This window comes from Periophthalmus magnuspinnatus, chromosome 15 (assembly GCF_009829125.3).
Source record: "Periophthalmus magnuspinnatus isolate fPerMag1 chromosome 15, fPerMag1.2.pri, whole genome shotgun sequence".
Lineage (NCBI taxonomy): Eukaryota > Metazoa > Chordata > Actinopteri > Gobiiformes > Gobiidae > Periophthalmus > Periophthalmus magnuspinnatus.
The window spans coordinates 29,634,479-29,656,530 of NC_047140.1; the positions used below are offsets into that span (position 1 = coordinate 29,634,479).

General features: G+C 40.1%; 1 protein-coding gene across 2 annotated transcripts in view; it reads left to right on the forward strand.

The window, feature by feature from the left end:
- Positions 1 to 22,052, forward strand: part of kcnh1a (potassium voltage-gated channel, subfamily H (eag-related), member 1a) — a 57,667-nt gene extending 35,615 nt beyond the window's left edge. For both annotated transcript variants that reach the window (XM_055227170.1, XM_055227171.1), the window contains 4 exons: positions 3,693 to 3,892; positions 5,274 to 5,526; positions 13,217 to 13,413; positions 20,986 to 22,052. In XM_055227170.1, the coding sequence (XP_055083145.1) occupies positions 3,693 to 3,892; positions 5,274 to 5,526; positions 13,217 to 13,413; positions 20,986 to 21,852 (1,517 nt within the window). In that variant the 3' untranslated portion in view covers positions 21,853 to 22,052. The remainder of the gene's footprint in view (positions 1 to 3,692; positions 3,893 to 5,273; positions 5,527 to 13,216; positions 13,414 to 20,985) is intronic.

Sequence of the window (22,052 nt, forward strand, 5' to 3'; positions counted from 1 at the left end):
GCTAAGTGCCCATCCTCTGTTAAACCAGCAGTTTGGGCAGGAAGGGGCGTTACCTTCCTCACCCTCGCTCTGGATTGGCTCTTTGGTTACTATGATACTCGTGGTCAGAATTCTTTATATGGAACTCGGCTCCAAATTCGCCTCTATAACTGCTCTAGCTTCGATGAGCTTCATTTGACTGGAGCTTAACGCTGTTGGTGACGTCACGCTCACTTAGTTTACAGCACAAGAGCTTTCAAGATGGATTTGAAACCAGACACGTGAAAGTAGATTAATATATCTCTTTTCCCTGATCAGCTTTGAACTTATCCTGACAGAAAATGTGTAGTTTTTATTTACGTTAAACTGTCAGAGGACGTGTGGTTTAATTGGCATAACTTTACTTGACTTAAAGGGCACATGTTACTGTTTTCTGATCTATGTTATAATGTTATTTCCTCATCACAAACAGACCAAGAATTGTGTTTTGTTTCATGCATATTCAGGCTGTGAAATTGAAAATCTCTACTGAACTAAAAGTGAAAGGAGCTGTTAATTTGAAAACTACGGTGTCATGACATCACAAGGTGGAACAGAGCATTTTGAGCTTTGGAGATGTAACAGACTAATAATAAAGTGTCACTCAAACATGTGTGAATGAAACAAAACACAACTCCAGGTCTGTTTTTGAGAAGGTAACAGCATTATAACTTGGCTTAAAGCTCACAAGAGTCAGTTTTGTGTGATATAATACATGTACATTTAGAGGTGCACTTCTTGACTGACTATACAGATGAAAAATTGCCTATCTGGCTAATTGTAGTGCATTTACAGAAATGTTAATTAATGTACATTGTCCCTGTCAAATAAACTACATAAATTTACACACATTTGTCCAGCATTGGGACAAACAGAGCACAGACATTTAACCCCCTGTGGTTCAAGATTGAAAGGACATTGTTAAAAGAATAGCATATATATTTTTTATTTCATGTTTTGTGCCACGTGGACAAAAGTCACATAAAAAACAACAGAAATGGTTCTATAAAATATTACCACTATGAAATGCGAGTGGTCATTTGTGCAGTGGAAAGCGGCAAAGTGTTGGGAAACAGTGCGTCCCTTTTCCTCCATATGAAACATTGATGATGTGTCTGTGTTGGTGCGTTTCGTAATGCACTGTACAGAGGCCATTATGTGTGGCTGCACTCTCAGAGCAGCACCTCGCAGCTATAACACTGCCACATCAGTTTAGCACAGCTCCTTCCTCTGCTGCAGCGTCACCCACACCTCCGCACTCTCCTCCTGCGCTCGGACCTGAGCTGCCAGGGGGACTGTCCCCATCGTGCCTTGGTATGGATGTGATAATGGGGGAAGGGCCAGGGCTCATCTGTGGAGTTCTCAGAGAATAAATACTTTATTATGAGATACAAATCATCTTAAATCTCTAAAAACCAGACAGCCCCAGGAGATTTCTGTTGTAGATGCAATCTTCTGTAGTCCACGGCCGTTCAGTATGAAAAATGAATGCCCTGATACTGTTCTATTTTTACATCAGCTCTGGATCTGTGCTGGCAGCAGAAGATCACAGTGTGACGAGGTTTTTTTTGTGGGGGGTGCACACAGAAGATGATGGGGGCTATACATATGTCCTGTTGCTATAGCAACTGTTGGCCCGGGGCTCGAGTTTTCTGACAACTGTCTTTTTAACTGTCTGAAACAAGCCAGCTGTTGGTGCGGTGTAGCGGTGAAGTTGTGTGCGTCAGCAGAGGCTCGTACAGGAGCAGCTACAGTACAGAGGCTGTGCTCTGGGGACACACCAAGACTCTGTTCAAGCGTTTACCCTTTATGAGACCAGGGAGCGCTGGAGCTTAAGGACGCTGTCATCTTATCCCCAAAACTTTGACAACATCTCAGCAAATACTACACTCTCCCTCATTAAAAACCAGCTAACATAATGCAGAACATATGTCTCAAACAGCACATTTTGTACAGTAAGAGTCTTATAGACGCACATAGATCAGTGATGCAGCAGCTATGAGAGGATGAAAGTTAGCGGTTATCTGCGCCCTTGAGGAGTTCTGAGCGCTTTTTAATTAGCATTATTCCCAGTGCAGTTTTTCAACACTTTGATTGTGCTGCCGTAAAAAACAAACAAAAGCCAGCACACGGCAGGCGCGCACACCCAGGTTACTGTCATCATCGGAGCATAATTGAAATGTGTGGCTGGCATGTTTCCTCTCCTCCGTCCCTTCGAGCAGGGCTAATTAGGGCTCCAGTGCCAGGAGAACACTACACACAGAGCCGACATCTGATGGCTTTGATCCCCTCTCACCAGCTGTTGCACTGGCCTATCCGTACCACTCGCACGCACCTTTATCTTCCCTCTATTTTCATTTTTACCCAACAATAAACAAGTCTAAGGCTGATCTCATTTTTAGGAAGCTAACTACATGGGTATGGATGACTACAAGCATATTCGGAGGAGCTGTAATCTTGCTTTCCGCCTTTTCTGCTGATATATTTGAGCGCAGTGATGAGGAGGAATGGTTCATTTTTCACATGGCTGACTATGGCGGTAGTTAATAAAACAATATGAAGGCTTACGGCACATTGGGTACATTATAAAGGCAGTGTACAACGCAAAAGCAATAATGAATCGTTATGGGGAGTTCTCCTCTTGTTTTTGGCTTTGCTTATGCATATGAATAAGCTGGTAGGTACACATTGTTCTTCCCATAGAGAAATTTGACCCATCCCTCAATGTGGCAACTTGTCAGAAGCACTGAGCGACTCGGTACCCATGTTCAGTTCTTCAGTTCAATGCTTGTATTAACCCGCTCTACATGATCCTGGTATTTTTATTTCGCTATTGTGTCTGTAACTCAAGATATGAACATTAATAAGACACAAATCAGCTGCCTTCTTTCCCCCGAGCGTTAGCAACTATCGGTGCGGGCGGGAAGGGGCGTTACCTTCCACAGCTTCGCTCCTGATTGGCTCTTTGGTTGCTATGATACTCATGGTCAGAATTTCAAATAGGGAACTCGGCTCCAAATTCGCCAAACTGTTCGCCTCGATGAGCTGTCTGTATGTGATGATGTCTGTATGTGTGATTTAGTCATTAATACATTTATTTACTCGTACTGTAACTCTGCCTCTTATTTTATTTTATGCCTTTTATTTACCTCGTGATTGAATTGAACTGAGATTAGAGTAATCTCCAAACTCCACACAGAAAGGCTCAGACCAGAGGAGTCAAACCTGGAACCTTCCCGCTGTGAGGCGAGAGTGCGAGTCCCTGAGCCACTGTGCTTTGCATTTATAAAGTAGTGGACACATCTGTTTATTACATTAACATGTTGTCTTTGAGCATGTTTTGTTTTGTGCTTCAGATCCATTACATCAGGTGTTTTCTGATGTTTTATGCCAGAATCCATTTATGATGCCACTGTCTCTTTGGGCTGATATGATTCATGTTTCAGAGATGATGAAAACAGACTAGGTAATACTTTTCTGGAATGGCATCCAGCAGGAAGATCGTATATACAGAATACATTTGTTTTTTCACTGAATTTATGTACATTTTATTTTTGAATTTGCTTTTATTTTACACTGTCTATTTTACAGTTTGCATTAATTATTATCTTGTTATTTCACTGTGCCCAAAACAAAATTACAATACTCACAAACAACTCCATTTGTCTCTACAGCTCTTCTCTACGCCACCATCTTCGGTAACGTGACCACCATTTTCCAGCAGATGTACGCCAACACCAACAGGTACCACGAGATGCTGAACAGTGTGCGGGACTTTCTTAAACTCTACCAGGTCCCCAAAGGCCTGAGCGAGCGTGTCATGGACTACATCGCCTCCACCTGGTCCATGTCTCGGGGCATAGACACAGAAAAGGTAGGTAAACCGCTTTGAATCATGGGACAGCTAGTAACCTCCCCAATACATTTTTAATCTGACCTCTGAATTTTAAACCCTTTCTCTCTTTGTTTTGAAAAATTCATTCGTTCAACCATTTTGGAGATATGTGGAGGCTGGAGGTGCCATGTCGTCTCAGTCTGGCTCTTGACCAAAGGCTAAATATGGCACACGATCCCTTTGCTTTTGTGGACAAAGACAATATTTGGAAAAGTAGTATTGAATCCAAAAATTAAAATTGATTGCGTAATTAAACATCTTTTATAGGCAAGGCAAGTTTATTTGTATAGCACAATTTGTACAAAAAGTAATTCAAAGTACTTTACAGAATAGGGAAGTTGTTAAAATTACAATACAAACAAATCAAAACATAAATAATTGTCATAAAATTAACATTAAAAGAGAAAAGTGCAGAATAAACCCCTTTCAGTCACATGCACAGATAAACAGAACCGTTTGAGTCTGGATTTAAACATTGTCAAAGTCAAGGCCTGAGTCACATCTGTTCTGTGTTCTGGAAGAATGTTCCAGGTTTTAACTGAAACACTGATTCAACATGTTTAGTCTTGGTTTAGCCCTGGTTTAGCCCTGGTTTAGCCCTAGTTTAACCCTGGTTTAGCCCTGGTTTAGCCCTGGTTTAGCCCTGGTTTAGCCCTGGTTTAGTCCTGTTTTAGTCCTGTTTTAGTCCTGTTTTAGTCCTGTTTTAGTCCTGTTTTAGTCCTGGCTTAGTCCTGGCTTAGTCCTGGTTTAGTCCTGGTTTAGTCCTGACTCAGTCCTGACTCTTAGCACCAGCTGGAGGCCAGTCCCTGAGGTCCTCAGAGTGTGAGATGGTTCATGTGCCACAGACTGTGTACTCGTTTTGGGTTTTATTTTGCTAAATTAATGCAAGATTTTGCTCATCACTGTGTGTTTAAGGATTAGTGACATTAGAAACTGCATTTTTGTGGTTGCATCAGATCAGTTATATAATCTATAATCTTGCACTTGTAGCAAAAGGAAAAGACTCACATGTTTCTCTATGGTCAGATTCACCCTTTTGTTATTTTCCCATTTGATTTATTACATTGACATTTCACATAATTTCACACATTTCATGGGGTGAACCTAATGCTTTAACGTTGCCCTATAGACACTTCCAATAGCTGACATTTCAACAATAATTGAAGAGTTCATTTGCGGAAACAGATAAGCGCCATTTTAAAACATGATTGGAGGCTTGCAGTTTACTCTTGGTAGACACGTTTTCAAATACCAAATGTTTTTTTTTTTTACTGCAAACCATTATTATTCCATCCCTCAAAAAACTAAAATACGTTTTGCCAATTTTTCAAAACTTCACTTGTTTGCTTGTCTCTCTCAGGTCTTACAGATTTGTCCTAAAGATATGCGAGCGGACATCTGCGTACACCTGAACCGCAAGGTGTTCAAGGAGCACCCGGCGTTCCGACTGGCCAGTGACGGCTGCCTGCGAGCGCTGGCCATGGAATTCCAAACCATCCACTGTGCTCCGGGGGATCTGATCTACCACGCAGGGGAGAGCGTGGACAGCCTCTGCTTTGTGGTGTCGGGGTCACTAGAGGTCATCCAGGACGACGAGGTGGTGGCCATCTTAGGTGAGGAAAACGTTCGTCATAAGAAATATATAGTGATGTTTAGCAGTGATCACGCTGGGGGTGTTCTACATGTATCTCTATTCTCGGAATGTTCAGCGGTTCCCATGGTGACACAATGCACATATGAGCAAATGCAGACAAAATAGTTTTAAGATTGTCTGAAAACTCAAGAAAAAAAAATACAAAATGGATTTAAACAGCACAGTTTCAGGAGCCTGTGATCAATACGAGTGTTTATGGTCGTGTTTAAGAGTTTGATTTTCAACAAAAACGTGACAGAACCAACAGTTTTTCAGTTTGTTAAATGCTAACTAGCTTCTGACTGTAATGTTATGTGAGAGGGAGTTGTTTAACAGCATAAATCAGCTCACCTGTTGTAGTTCCAACCAAGTCAGAGTTAAAATAAAGCTCAGATTAAGTCTAACTTGAGCAACAGCGCTTCAGACAGAGTAGTGCTTCCAGTTAGCTTCACACGCCCAGGGAATATTGATGACATCAGCGGCAAAGTATCAGTGCACTGGTCCCTCGTTTATCGCGGCGGTTACGTTCTAAAAATAACCAGCGATAGGCGAAATCCGCGAAGAATCAGCTTTATTTTTTTACAGTTATTCTCTATGTTTTTGTCTGTAAAATCCCTCACCACACACTTTATACACTTTTCTCACACAGGCATTAACATTTTCTCACATTTCTCTCTCGTTTAAACTCTCTCAAAGTTCAAACCTTCGTAGGCGTCTTTGTCGGTGCAGAACGTTTCATCGACATTGTGGGTTTTGTCGGGGAGAAAACAAATTGCAAGTATACAGCACTTCAGAGTCACACCGCGATCCAACGATTATGTAAATTTGTCTGAACACATTCTGTACTGGACAGGAGACACGGCACAGAGGAGACTGATGGACAATGGTCTACAGTCCAACAGCCAATCAGGACGCACAACACAATGGTCTACAGTCCAAAAGCCAATCAGGACGCACAACACAATGCACGTTCAGAAGATGTAAAAAAGCATGAAAAATTGCACTGAAAAAATCCTTGAAACAGCGAGACCGCGAAAGGTGAACCGCGATATAGTGAGGGACAACTGTATATGATTGAATTCTGTTAGTTGTGTTATACCCATTTTAAATCAATCAATTCAATTAACTTTTACCCAAGTACAAATTTAAAATAGTTCCCAGTGGACAAAGTGTAAACATCCCCAACAGTGTACTTGATACTCAATACTTTCTGAGTCAATTTGAACCCGTAAAATATCGTTTTTGTCACTCTGTATCCTCATGCATCACGTTCTAATATTGAGCAGAAATTTAGCAGTTAAATTATGTAACAATCCAGACGAGGAGTGACAACAACATGCACGTCTGGCTAATGAAATCTGCCTTTAGCGTTGGGTCACAAGTTTCTGCAGAGCTAAACTTTTTTCTGAACAGTGTTTGTGTAACAGCTCTGAACAACAAGACGTGTGCAGCGTGTGTGAGTCATGGGGCTGGATTTGGATACATGACTTTGTAGAAGAAAACAGATTCACACGTTCACTTTTAAAGACGTTGCACAAAGGCTCACAAAGCAGCGCACTGCCCCCGGTGGCTTGTTTCTGCTAATTGATCTTACCGGCTTTGTAATTATAATTTCCTAAATGTCAGAGCACCTCCACGGTTTTCTTGGTAGTAAGTTGCAACTTTATCAGACGTTCTCAGGGCCACTAATGATAGAGTTTAATAAAAAATAACAATCTGATCATATTATAAATGTATTAAATCAGATTCTGTTCTGCAAAATGGACTTTTCAGGGCTTTTATATTTGTTTCCCGTCTCATTTACCATCTCGAAGTTTCATTTGGAGTGATTCGTACATGTTTGAGCAATGTTTAATCGATTATTTTCAAGATGCCATTTTGCCAGTCAGCTCTCGTACAAGTTTAAACAATGATAGGCGTAGGATTCAGCAGCGTTGCATAGTCATTTTGGTACTTTTTTTTTTTTTTAATCGGCTGCTTGCTGGTGTGATGTGCAGCTGTCCATCAGAGGGGCCGACAGTGTGCGGCGCTTTGCTGTGATGACGTTTACGGTGACGTCAGCTCCCACTGGGCACCACAATTTTTCAACGCAGAAGTGAGCGGAGTTGTTTCGTTTATTAAGTTATTTTCGGTACATTTTGAGCTGGATTTTGTTCAATAGAAACAATTGAATTTTTTTTTTTTATCGGTATATTTGTGTTTGCTTTAACTATGAACATGTTAAGAATAAAACCTTCCGCCTTTTCAGCAGGTCTCAAACTATCATAAAAAGTACTTCAGCTCCCACTGGGCACCACAGTTTTCTAACACAGAAGTGAGCAGACTTGTTTCGTTTATTAAGTCATTTTAGATTAATTTTGTGATTCAAAATGTGCAAACTATATATTATAAGTGTAGTGCTTTTGCAGTGGTGGAAGATGTACTCAGTTTTGTTACTTAAGTAAAAATACTCAAGTAAAACCTATCACATGAACTCCCAGTATTAAAGTGCCAGTTTAAAAATGTACTTAAAGTGTAAAAAGTAAAAGTATTTTACACAGTTTGGAATCTAATAAAGTTTCAAATGTAGTGATTTTGATAAAGATTTGTGGTAGAAAGTCCAGATACCTGCTCTCAAATGTAGTAAGTGTATAGTATAAGTAAAAGTAAAAAGTATCCACCTTAAAATGTACTTAAGTAAAGTATAGATACTTCAAATTTGCATATAAGTACAGTACTTTTTGTGTTACATTGTTTTTATTGGATTTTGTCACTTACAAGCAAAACAAAAAAGCAAAAACAGAAGCGTGAGTGACACTTGGATTCTCTACTTTTGCAAATATAATGTCTATTTTTCCCATTTTTTCTTCATTTGTTCCTCTTGCAATCTCAGTCTATGTGTCATTTTTTCATTAGATACTTGCCCTTTATTGTTGAGGTCCAATGATCCTTTGAGGACACAGACCCTGTTCCTGGATATTGATTTCTTGGCAGCTAATGACATCACTTGGAACAGATATACAGTATATATCGCACTGGTGAATAGTGTCCTCTGAGAAGTTATATAGATAAACCAGTTCAGTCCTCCCGTTAGAACATCCCGACACAAACCATTCCCTTAAAAACCTTGACATTTGAACCATAAATTGTATATATAAATGAACATAGCTAACCTGCTTCCGGCGCCATCGTCTCTACGGCTCTTTTTACAGTCTGGGATTTGAACATTTCCAAAATATTAAGGCACTTTACTACTTCGTTAACTTCTACAACTGCACTTTTGATACTCCATATAAATGACACATGAATGAGACCTAAACAATCGTGACTTTACCCCCGGGTCGTCGCTGTGCCGCGGTGCAGGTGTGATGTGGTCACAACTATTAGTTCAGTCATTACCGAATCAATCCTAGACTTTTCTTTGTTACTTTCTTTAATTTCCTTCATGATTGATTTAGTGAATAATTAATGGGGCACCAAGACACTGTCCCAGGCTGTTTTGTATTAGTTACCTCCTATTGGATTCTTTTGGAGACGATCGATACGGTGCTAGGCTATTTCCATTGAGCCATATGCACGTGCCTTATTGGGAGGCTCCAGTGATAAAGAAGCCATGTCTGAGTCCAACTCTCATTAGGCTAATGGCAGAGCAGCACAGACCACATCACCTTTTAAAACTCAAATGGGCTTTTTTTTACTACCTGCTCCCCAGACTACTCTACATCAGGACCTGTGTTCATCATGTGCTGCCTTAAAGGTCCTAGATTATGCAAAACTGACTCTCGTGAGCTTTAGGTCGTGTTATAATGCTGTTACCTCCTGAAAAACAGAACTGGAGTTGTGTTTTGTTTCATTTACACATGTTTACCACACAAACCCTGCATAGTTTTAGGTTGTCTTCTTCTCTCAAACAGAAAACAGCTGCTTTTTTTTATCTTTTTTTCAGTAGAGATCGGCAATTCTAGGGCTGAAATCATCCAAATAATTCTAGTGAAGTTGTGTGGAGTTTAAAAACACAATGGAGCACTCCCTCGATTGTCACATGATGACATCACAAGGTGGAACAGAGTGTCGTCTGTTTGAGAGAAGAACACAGACTAAATACGCAGAGTCTGTGTGTTAAAGAAGAAGCTCTGTAGTTATAATCTATGACACCCGTGGATCATTATGTTGTAATTTCCACATTTGAAATACTAAAATTCATCTAAAACAACTTAAATAAAATAAACAAGTCCGCTGAGTTCTGCATTAAAAAAAATGCAGTGTCGCCGTAAACGTCATCACAACAAAGAGCCGTGTAGCTGTCGGCGCCCCCTATGGATAGCTGCACATCACACCAGCGAGCAGCAGATTATTTAAATTTGTCCCAAAATGACTACCTGCCACTGCTGAATCTTACACTTAAATTATATAAAATAAAAATAATACAGCTGAAGAACAGAATAAGTACGTCACAGCGGGCGAGTACCGGTGGTGGTGAAAACGAGGGTTGATCGACAAAATGCTGTCTTGAAAATAAGCAATTAAAGATTACTCAAACACGGAAGAATCACTCCAAACACAACTTCAGAGGGTAAATGAAAACAAAATAACTATAACATGGTGAAAAGCTCTGAAAAGTCTGATTTTGGAGAATAGGTCTGATTTAAATGTGTGAATGAAACAAAACACAACTCCGGGTACGTTTTTTGATGAGGAAGCAACATTAGAACATAGATCATAGTGGAAAATGGGGTAATACGAGCCCTTTAAATGTCATTAATCACTGTAATGCAACTGAACACAGCAATCAGTTTGATGGATGCCGCGGCGGCGTTTCTTGAGATCTTGGAATATAACTTTTCATAACATCTTTAATAACATCTGTCACCACATTGTCCCGAGCGACGGTCAGACGGCGCTCGGACGAAGTAAAGAACTGAAGATATTTTCAGCTCCGGCACAAGAGGCCGCTGATGATAATGACTCATAGCACTTCATTGTTAATTGCTGCAGTGCTCGTGTTGTACCTTTCAGACTTAAAATGACATGTCACCAGTGAGTCACGGAGTGGGAGCGCGGGGCCCAGTCAGTGATGAGCAGTTACAGTGAGGACATCAGAGGGTTCTTAACGGCACCGCGCAGCCAGACAAAGTGAGAAGCACAGCCATAAGGACCTTATAGCAGACGGTATGGCATCTGCGAAAAGAAATTAGCGAAGGGAGTTGGTAATGTGTTCATCCATTCCAGCAAATGGACCAATAAACTAAGGGAGAGAAAACATCACAAACTGTAGTCAAGTCAATTACAGCTGTTATTCTTTGTGCTGTGGCGCATAGTGGCCTGGTGTAGGCGCTGCAGGGTCGCTGACATAGACTGTATTTATAAATGGACAATGCTAACCTGCTATCCGCCGTGTTGTTGCAGCTCTCTCTGTAACTGCTGCTGTCAGACTCGTCCTTTTGGTCTTAAAATGTCCGTATTAACCCGCGCTACATGATCCCGATGTTTTTATTTAGCTATTTTGTTCGTGAATCAAGATATGAACGTTAATAACAGACAAATCAAGTCGCTCCCGCTAGCGTTAGCAACAGGTTTGATTGACAGCGTTGCTAAGCGCTCATTCCCTCCTAGACCAGCGATGCGGATGGGAAGCGGTTTTACCTTCAACAGTCTCACTCCGGATTGGAGCTTTGGTTGCTGTGATACTCGCGGTCGGAATTCCAAATGTGGACGTTGGCTCCAGTTTCGCCGCTTTAACTTCTAGCCGCAAAACCGAACGCTGTGGGTGACGTCACACTCACTTAGTTCACTTCTTGATACAGTCTGTGGTCACTACTTATGGGCGACAGTAGCTCTTTTGTCCACTGATCAGAAGGTTGGCGGTTCGAATCCCGCTCTCGACATAAACATAATTGGTAAACCGGGTTGTTGTCTGCGTACAATAGTGTGTGAATGGGTGAGTGGTTCCTCGATATAAAGTGTTTTGAGTGTTTTGAAGGTGGAGAAGCACTGTATAAAAATGTGGCCGTGACCATTTACTCACTAGACAGCAGTAATATTACCAAGATTGAAACGGTCTATTTTATAATCTTTTACAAGTAGTAAACAGATCCAATACTCCACTGCGGTGCCTATTGTTTAAAGATAAAAGATAAGAAATAATAGGATAAAAAACAAGTACAAAGGGTTGTTGTTTTTCAGTTTCTAAGGCTCTTCTCGCGGATATTTTAGTTCAGTGTTAAACCTTGTATTGAACAATATTTAGCGAGTGGCAGTTGTTACAGTAGAGATTACGCAGATGACAACACGGCCTTTGGAACTTTTATTAGCGAGTGGCAAAGTGTATGAGTGTCATTTGTGAGTAATGACACTTTCTTCAGAGCTTGAAACTAAAAAAGAGCAGCTGTAGTTCAATAACAAATATGAAAGTCTACAATTCTGCTAAATATTTAGTTTGTGCCTGACAAAAAACAAGAAAATCAAATAAACTGTAGAAAACCAGTTAACGTTAGCGAAACAAGAGGAACACTGCAGACTACACGAACATTTAGCACTAATTAGGCCTGTCACGGTAATCACTATATCAACTTAATTCAATCTATGAAAGCTGGAATAACATTTTTGGGGTCAGTATTTATCATATGTAGAATTTATTTGCACTGCTGGGACATTTTATGATTATTTTTTTGGCTTTATGATAAGATTTGAGCTGTAAAAGGTTGAATTAATGACTTCTATGATTCATTACAGATGCAAACAACTAAAGCTCATGTTGTTTTTTTTACAATATTGTAGATTTAGAATAGTTTTTTGTGGTTTAAATCTGCTCTTTTTTGCGTCAGAGGCATACGTTTGTTTCAGTATTATCGTTTATCGTCTATATTTACCTCAGCGATGTATCAAGCTTGAAAATGTGTTATCATGATTTATAAAGACGTTGGATCAGACACAGATGAATTGAACCTTTCTCTCCTTAAATAATGTGGAAATAATTACTGTAGGGTGTAATTAACAGCTCCCCACTCAGTCTAAATGTAAAGGTGCATTTGTCAAATAAAGTGATATCAATGCATAAAGTGTAAACGCTTCTTTGACGATGGGGGACTAGGCCTCTCACAATAATCACTATATCAACTTATCGTTCAACATATGAAAGCTGCAACTGGGACGACAGCGGCTCAGTTGGTAGAGCAATTGTTCACCGACCTGAAGGTGGACAGTTTGAATCCTCCTCTCGACATAAAACATAATTGGCAGAGCGGTCAGATCCAATGACCCACAGGCTGACGGTTCGATTCCAGCTCCCACAGATGGGCACTGTATGAATGTGTGTCAGTGTGTGAGTGGTTCCTTGATGTAAAGTGCCTTGAATGTGGAAAAACACTATATAAAAACCATGTGACCATTTACCAACAATATAATTTTTGGCTCAATATTTATCGTGTGCACATTTTCTTTGCAATACTGGGGAGGTTTTTGTTATTTTTATCTTGATACAATAATATTTGAGCTGTAAAGGGTTGAATATGTAGCTTCTATGGCTAAATATTGCTTAATTACGCTATTAATTTGTTGCAGCTCAGGCCTTAGTAGTTTCAATATTATCGTTTATCATTATATTTCTCTAAAGCAATACCGTATACCACTCTTCAAAACAGTTCTATACGTAACAAAGTTGTAAACCTTCGACTACTATACCTGTTTTCCAGGTAAAGGCGACGTGTTTGGGGATGTTTTCTGGAAGGAGGTGACGCTAGCTCAGTCGTGCGCTAACGTCCGCGCGCTAACCTACTGCGACCTCCACGTCATCAAGCGGGACGCCCTGCAGAAGGTGCTGGAGTTCTACACCGCCTTCGCCAACCACTTCTCCAGGAATCTGCTGCTGACCTACAATCTCCGAAAGAGGGTGAGTGGCTCCGCACAAAAACAAAACATCGGACTAGGGTTGGGTTTGTTTTACATTTCAACCTGGAAAGACTCAGATGGACACAAAAGAAAAGTATTGGTAGGAGAGTGAAGGGACGATGAGATGATGGGGAGTTGTGGCGGTGCTGGCGAGGTGGTGTCTGAGGGAGATAATGCTGAGGAGATGGTGCTGGGGAGATCGTTCTGGGGAGGTGGTGTCTGAGGGAGATGGTGCTGGGAAGGAGGTGCCAGCGAGGTCTTGCTGGGGAGGTGGTGTCTGAGGGAGATGGTGATGTCTGAGGGAGATGGTGCTGGGAAGGAGCTGCTGGGGAGGTGGTGTCTGAGGGAGATGGTGCTAGGAAGGTAGTGCTGTGGATTTGGCGCCGGGGAGATCGTTTTTGGGAGGTGGTGACTGGGAAGGAGATGGTGCTGGGAAGGAGGTGCCAGGGAGGTCGTGCTGGGGAGGTGGTGTCTAAGGGAGATGGTGCTGGGGAGGAGCTGCTGGGGAGGTGGTGTCTGAGGGAGACGGTGCTGGGGAGGAGGTGCTAGGGACGTGATGCTGGTGAGATCGTTCTGGGGAGGTGGTGTCTGAGGAAGATGGTGCTAGGAAGGTAGTGCTGTGGATTTGGCGCTGGGGAGATCATTTTGGGGAGGTAGCGTTGGGGAGGTGATACTGGGGAGGTGGAGCTGCACAAACTGAACCGGCCGTGCACCTGCAATGACGGTTTAAAAAGGTCAGACTGAGCTCTGTTTGGACAAAGAGGCACAGCGAGCAGCAGGAGGAGTCATAGGAGGAGGTGATGAAGCCGAGGAGCTGTAAACAGAAGCGGACTTTGGACTTCGAGGCTGAATTTACTCCAGCTCCATTTATATTCCCTACACAAGCTGCGTATGTCCTGAGAGGAACCATTACTGAAAACAATAGTTAGCGCGTAGGATAGCACCAGAATCTCCTCCCTTAATTACAGACTAAATGTTCAGCTGCTGCACGTAACAAATATGAAATAGCTTTAGTCAAATACATTTAGCTTAATGGGGGAAGCTTCCACGTAAATACACAGTTTGGAACAGTTTCACAAAGTATACATAACCGGATGCAGTACAATATCCTATTCCTCTGGCTGCAGAAATAATCTTAATGAGCACATTTTGTACCTGAAGTGTTTTTGTAATTGTTCTTTAGTGGCAGCTCATAATTAGCTTATAGTTACTGCATAGTTGTAGCAGTGGCCGTTTTCTATTCTCCCTGTGAATACTTTTATCGTTTTTATACTTCTCTGGGGCCAAACATAGACAGTGTAAAGAAGCGAACTAAGTGAGTGTGATAGCGTTTAGCTCCAGTCAGAAGAAGCTCATCGAGGCTAGCAGTTACAGCGGTGAATTTGTCAATCAAACCTGTTGCTAACGCTAGTGGGAGTGACCTCAGGGAAAGGAGGCGCCTGGTTTGTCTGTTATTAATGTTCATATCTTGAGCTACGGAAACAATAGCGAAATAAATACACCAGGATCATGTAGAGCGGGTTAATTCGAACATTTAAGACCAAAATTAGTTACAGGGAGAGCGACCACGGTTTTTCAATGTAAAGTGAATTGGTGCCGGAAATGTGCCACTTTCTATTTGGAACGCGGTGGCTAGCAGGTTAGCTATGTCCATTAATGTGTACAGTCTATGCGGCTAAAGCTAAAGGTCTGTACTAAAGTATTCTGCAGGGATGTGTTTAAGAAGGCTACAGTAAAGAGTATATGTACGCCATCCAAACAGAAGTACTCGAGAAGGAAGTTGGGAGTACAAACAAAATAAAGCGTCATCCAGCCACAGTGATATGTTTTTGTGAGGGATAACGGCCATCTTAAGACCGTTAAAGGGCCCTTATTACACTATTTTCTGATATGTTATAATGTTGTTTCCTCGTCATAAACAACTCCAGGTCTGTTTTTGACGAGGTAACAACATTATAACACGGCTAAAAGCTCACAATAGTCCGTTTTGTGTAATACAGTATAGGACCTTTAACTTTAAACACTCTGGAATCTGGATCCACCCAAAATGATCTTTATTAATGTACTTTGTTCTGTCTTTTGCTGAGTTTTTTGACAACATCACAACATTCTACAGACTAATCATATTTCATACCAGCGAGCAGCTAAAATAACATTGTTCAAATGTAAAAACGGTCCAGGATTCAAGGATTTATTTACATTCAGAGCGTTAAACAGTGAGCGTCTCTTTAGTACAGACAGTATTCGTGCAATTTGTAAAATGTAAATACTAGAATGTAAACAGATTCACTACTGAGAGACTTATAGCAGTGAAACAACAACATGACATAAAGACATAAGTAACTACAGCAGTATAAGTACTTGCATTTGCATTTTTTGTATTAGTATTTTGTAAGTATTTGTTGTAATATAGCACGTTTTCTTTTTTCTTGTCACCAAAAGAAATGATCAGCTTCAACATTTGTGGAATGGATATATTTCTTATGAGAATTAGCATGTTATCCGTAGGGAATACTGGCTTTTATCTGCCATCTGGAAGTCTGACGCCAAAAAAAATAAGATAAATAATAATTAAAAACAAAACAATGGACCATAATAGGCTGTTTGCGCAGTAGAATGTTAGCTAGCTCACTGCGTCTCAAAGCTAACAAACACTTTTATTATTAAAATTGGAAAACATAAAAATAAACAACCCATCAGAATTCAAATGGATTAAAAAAAACGTTAACAATTATTTTTATATGTAGAATAGTTCAGTTTGCGTTGTTGTTTTAATATTTATCATGCCTTAAAATTAGCATTAGCATTAGCGTTAGCATTGAGATACAAACATAATAATAATAATAATAATACATTTTATTTATAATGCACTCTTCATTCAACAGAATCCCAGAGTGTTACAACAAAAAATAACTTTAAAATACTAATTGCTAAAAGCTAAAAACATCAACAATAAACAATATTTCTTTAGATTAGCTTCTCTCTTTTCAAACACAGCTGAAGTTTTCATTTTATTTGTGTAGTTTGTAACACGTTAATCACCCGCAGCTCCCTGACCGTTGCCTCATCTTTAAATATTTATACATTTTAGCGTGACTTAGCATCACTACTTCCTGTCCAGTTTTCTCTCTGACATTGAGGTTGCCGAGCGCTATTGTGCACAGACCTGATTACTTTCCTGGAAATAAAAGAAGCCTCGACGGAGCGGTGTCAGCGGGGAAACCCTTGAGAACACCTTCTATACCTCATGCGTGCTTGATCCTAGCATAAAAAGCGTGAATAATACCGCCACCAATCACGGTTCAATGAGGTTAGCCGGCCCTGGAGAGCTGGAGCGAGATGGAACCGCTCACATTTTCACCTTCTGCATTAGGCTAAGCTATTCACTAGGGTCCGGTACTTCCTGTATGTATATGCGGCCGGGAAATGAGGAGGTAGATGAGGCACGGGGGCCAAATGCGGCGCCGTGTAAAACTCATGAGGTTGTATTTTCGAAATGGAAAAGCCACAGCTCGTCGGCGACTCTCTACCGCCGCCGCCGCCGCTGCTGGAGTGGCTGAAGTCAACGACAATGTTTCTGCTGATGAGATGTAGCGACTTTCTCACGCTCGCTGTTCACAGATGGATGGGCTCAGCGTTCATTGGATTTCAGCGGCGAGATAGAGCGGAACAACAACCTGAAATGTATGAAGTGTACGTACTGTAAGAGAGGATATATACAGAGGATATATACAGAGGATATATACAGAGGATATATACAGAGGATATACAGAGGAAATATACAGAGGAAATATACAGAGGATATATACAGAGGAGATATACAGAGGATATACACAGAGGATATATACAGAGGATATATACAGAGGAGATATACAGAGGATATACAGAGGATATATACAGAGGAGATATACAGAGGATATATACACAGGATATATACAGAGGATATATACAGAGGATATATACAGAGGATATACACAGAGGATATATACAGAGGATATACACAGAGGATATACAGAGGAAATATACAGAGGATATATACACAGGATATATACACAGGATATATACAGAGGATATATACAGAGGATATATACAGAGGATATATACAGAGGATATACAGAGAATATATACAGAGGATATATACAGAGGATATATACAGAGGATATACAGAGGAAATATACAGAGGATATATACAGAGGATATACAGAGGAAATATACAGAGGATATATACAGAGGAGATATACAGAGGATATATACAGAGGAGATATACAGAGGAGATATACAGAGGATATATACAGAGGATATATACAGAGGATATACAGAGGAGATATACAGAGGATATATACAGAGGAGATATACAGAGGATATATACAGAGGAGATATACAGAGGATATACAGAGGAAATATACAGAGGATATATACAGAGGAGATATACAGAGGATATATACAGAGGATATATACAGAGGAGATATACAGAGGATATACAGAGGATATATACAGAGGATATATACAGAGGAGATATACAGAGGATATATACAGAGGAGATATACAGAGGATATATACAGAGGAGATATACAGAGGATATACAGAGGATATATACAGAGGAGATATACAGAGGATATACAGAGGAGATATACAGAGGATATATACAGAGAATATACACAGAGGATATATACAGAGGATATATACACAGGATATATACAGAGGATATATACAGAGGATATATATACAGAGGATATATACACAGGATATATACACAGGATATATACAGAGGATATACACAAAGGATATATACAGAGGATATATACAGAGGACATACAGAGGATATATACAGAGGATATATACAGAGGATATATACAGAGGAGATATACAGAGGATATACACAGAGAATATACAGAGAATATACAGAGGATGTATACAGAGGATATATACAGAGGATATATACAGAGGATATATACACAGGATATATACAGAGGATATATACAGAGGATATATATACAGAGGATATATACAGAGGATATATACACAGGAAATATACAGAGGATATATACAGAGGATATACAGAGGATGTATACAGAGGATATATACAGAGGATATATACAGAGGATATATACACAGGATATATACAGAGGATATATACAGAGGATATATATACAGAGGATATATACAGAGGATATATACAGAGGATATACACAGAGGATATATACAGAGGATATACAGTGTGCACGAGGCTGCTGTGTGTCGTGACCTGGGTAGAAATGATAAACCCAGACAAACTTAAATAGGAATGTGTATTTACTGATAAGAGAAAACATTAATGGATAAGAGAAAACATTCACAAGGCTGTACTTTTTGTGTCAGTACTACTATTACTACTACTACTGTCATATAAACTTAAATAGGAATATGTATTTACTGATAAGAGATAAGTACTAGTCTGAAGAAAAAAAAACTAAACATGTGGTATCTTTTTCACATCAGCCAGTGTGTTCATCAACGCTGCAATTACAAGTTAAGTGTTTTATGACCACACAATACACAACGCAAAAATACACAACAAAGCAATAATATACAACAAAGCAATAATATACAACAAAGCATATGCTCAATTTTCCTTCTCAGAAAAGCAAAAATATTTAGAACACGATGTTTTCTTTAGGGCATTTACTAAAGTCTAAAGTCTAACCCCAGAAATGACTGAAAATGGAAATGTTTTTTTTTCAGATCATGAAAATAACAGCCCGAGTTTGAACATTCCCATAGCAACATCGAAGTGTTAAAGCCGTCGAGCCTCATTATAAATCAGCTATGTTCTAAATTTAATGTAAACATGGAAACTCTCTGGCAAGTAATGAAATGATCTCTGTGGAATTAGCTCATTGAAAATAACATTTACAGGTAAAATTAGATACAAATCGGTTGTTATTTGGCAACACAGAATTAGACCTGATAATAATAAAATCAATATAAGTGAGTATGAGTCTTTACTTTAGTCGTTATTGTCTAAGTATTTGTGTTATTAGGCTTAAAGTACCTGTTTCTGTACCTCGACAAAGCCCGAAGCATCGAGTGCACTTTGTCGCTGTGTCAGGGGAAAACACTCACAAAGCTGACATTTACACAGAACACACAATATAAAAATACATCTTCAGTGTAAAAGTTGTACCTCTATGACAGAAATAGATTGAAGAATACTACGGAAAACTAAATGAAGGACCGTTAGGAAGGGCATCCGGCTTAAGACAACGCCATATTCATAAGCACGTCACTGGAGGTGGAAGGGATGAAGTACAAGCAATAAAGTACTGTACACAAGTAGAATGTTTAGGTATCTGTACATTTTCCAGTGGGTATTTTTTTTACTTTTACTTCACTACATTTGAGAGCAGTAGCTGTACTTTCTACTCCACTACATTTTTGAACAGGACTGAAAAGTAAAAAGTACTTTTCATATGATTTGAGGGGTTATTTTGACCATGTTCGTGGAAACATCCTGACTAAAGTTTTCAAATTCAACCTTTGGCTTTGAGCAAAACAAAAACAAATACACAAAATTCAGGAGAAAATAAGAAACTGATTTGTATTTTACTGTTGAACAAAAGATGAATAATTTGTAATCAATATAACTACATTTACACTTTAGTAAATTAATAACATTTGTGTGAAATACTTAGATTTTTTTTACTCTTAAAGTACATTTTTAAACGGGTACTTAAATACTTTTACTTAAGCAGATTTTTTCATGTCATACTTTTACTTAAGTATCTTTTTAATTTACTAACTACAAACTACTATTACAACAACTACAATACCACTGCTACCACTACCACTACTACTCCGTGGTGGAACGTAACAAAGTAAAAGTATTAAAGTACTGTCGCTAACTATAACTTTTAGGTATCTGTACTTTACTTCCATAGATTTTAAAGTGGATACTTTTTACTTTTACTTTCCAGTCCAGTTCAAAATGTAGTAAAGTAGAAAGTACAGATACCTGCTCTCAAATGTAGTAAAGTAAAAGTATTTCTTAACACATTTGTATTTTGAGCAAACAAAACTGTACAAAAAACAGCTCGGGAAAAAAAAAGATCAGTTTGTTTTGTTTCTGTTGAACAAAATCTACACAAAATACTTTTACTTAAGTTTTTTTCATGTGATACTTTTACTTCAACTTGAGTATTTTTTGCTATTACTACTACTACTACTACTACTACTACACTTGACTAACTTATTACCTCTGTATTTGTACTTTTACTTGACTAACTTATTACCTCTGTATTTGTACTTTTACTCGAGTAACTTTTTACCTCTGTATTTGTACTTTTACTCGAGTAACTTTTTACCTCTGTATTTGTACTTTTACTCGAGTAACTTTTTACCTCTGTATTTGTACTTTTACTCGAGTAACTTTTTACCTCTGTATTTGTACTTTTACTCGAGTAACTTTTTACCTCTGTATTTGTACTTTTACTCGAGTAACTTTTTACCTCTGTATTTGTACTTTTACTTGAGTAGCTAAACTGAGTACAGCCAAGATGATGTAAAAATGAACACATCCCTTGTCTTTTTTTCTCAGATCGTCTTCAGAAAAATCAGCGACGTGAAGCGAGAAGAGGAAGAGCGACAGAAACGTAAGAACGAAGCCCCTCTGAACTTACCCCCCGACCACCCCGTCCGTAAACTCTTCCAACGCTTCCGGCAGCAGAAGGAGGCGCGGCTTCACGTCGACAAACCCGACGTCGACGAACACGACCTGGAGAAGGGCCAGATGTACGTGGACACGCCCCCTCCCAAGCCCGCCATCGCCACCACCAGCATCGTCACCGTCACCGAAAGCCCCGCCACTCCCTCCTCGTCCACGCCGCAGTCAGGAACCCCGCCCAATTGTAACGCCAACGACAAAACCACGCTGCAAGTCCCGCCTCCCGTACCTTTCATCACTTGCCGCGTCGCCGAACCGCCAAAGGTCAAAGGCTGGGGCCGCTTTAAGGAATCCATGGCCAAAGCGGACAACTGGAATAAAGTATCGAAGGCGGAATCTATGGAGACGTTACCGGATCGGACGAAGGCGCACGAAACGCAAGTGACTTTGAAAAAAACGGACTCGTGCGACAGCGGAATCACCAAAAGCGACCTGCGTTTGGACAAAGCAGGAGATTTAAGGTTGACCCCTCAGGACCGCAGCCCCGTCCAACCCGACAACAGACACGTGTTTTACCCCATTCCCGAACAAACCCTACAAGCTTCACTACAGGAGCTAAAGCTGGAGCTAAAAGACGATATCAAAAACCTTTCCGCACGTATGTCTGGACTCGAGGCGCAACTTATGGAAGCGCTCCAGCTGCTCAAAGACAGGAGACCGAGCACAGACTCCCCGCAACCTCTTTTTGATATTTCTAGACCGGCTTCACCAGAACTGGAAAAGGAAGATATCTTTTCATGAATGGTTTTAGTCTTAAGGGACATCGTGGATTTCAACGCAATACTGGGAACTCAGCCTAAGTCCGGTTACATTGGGATTACCTGGGCGGCTGAGGCTGCAGTAATCACTATGTTCGGGATTACGGAGCAGGTGTCTGGACTGGTTCAGAGCGAAACCAGATCCAGAGATGTTGTAGCGCGGTTTACGAGACGGAACACTAC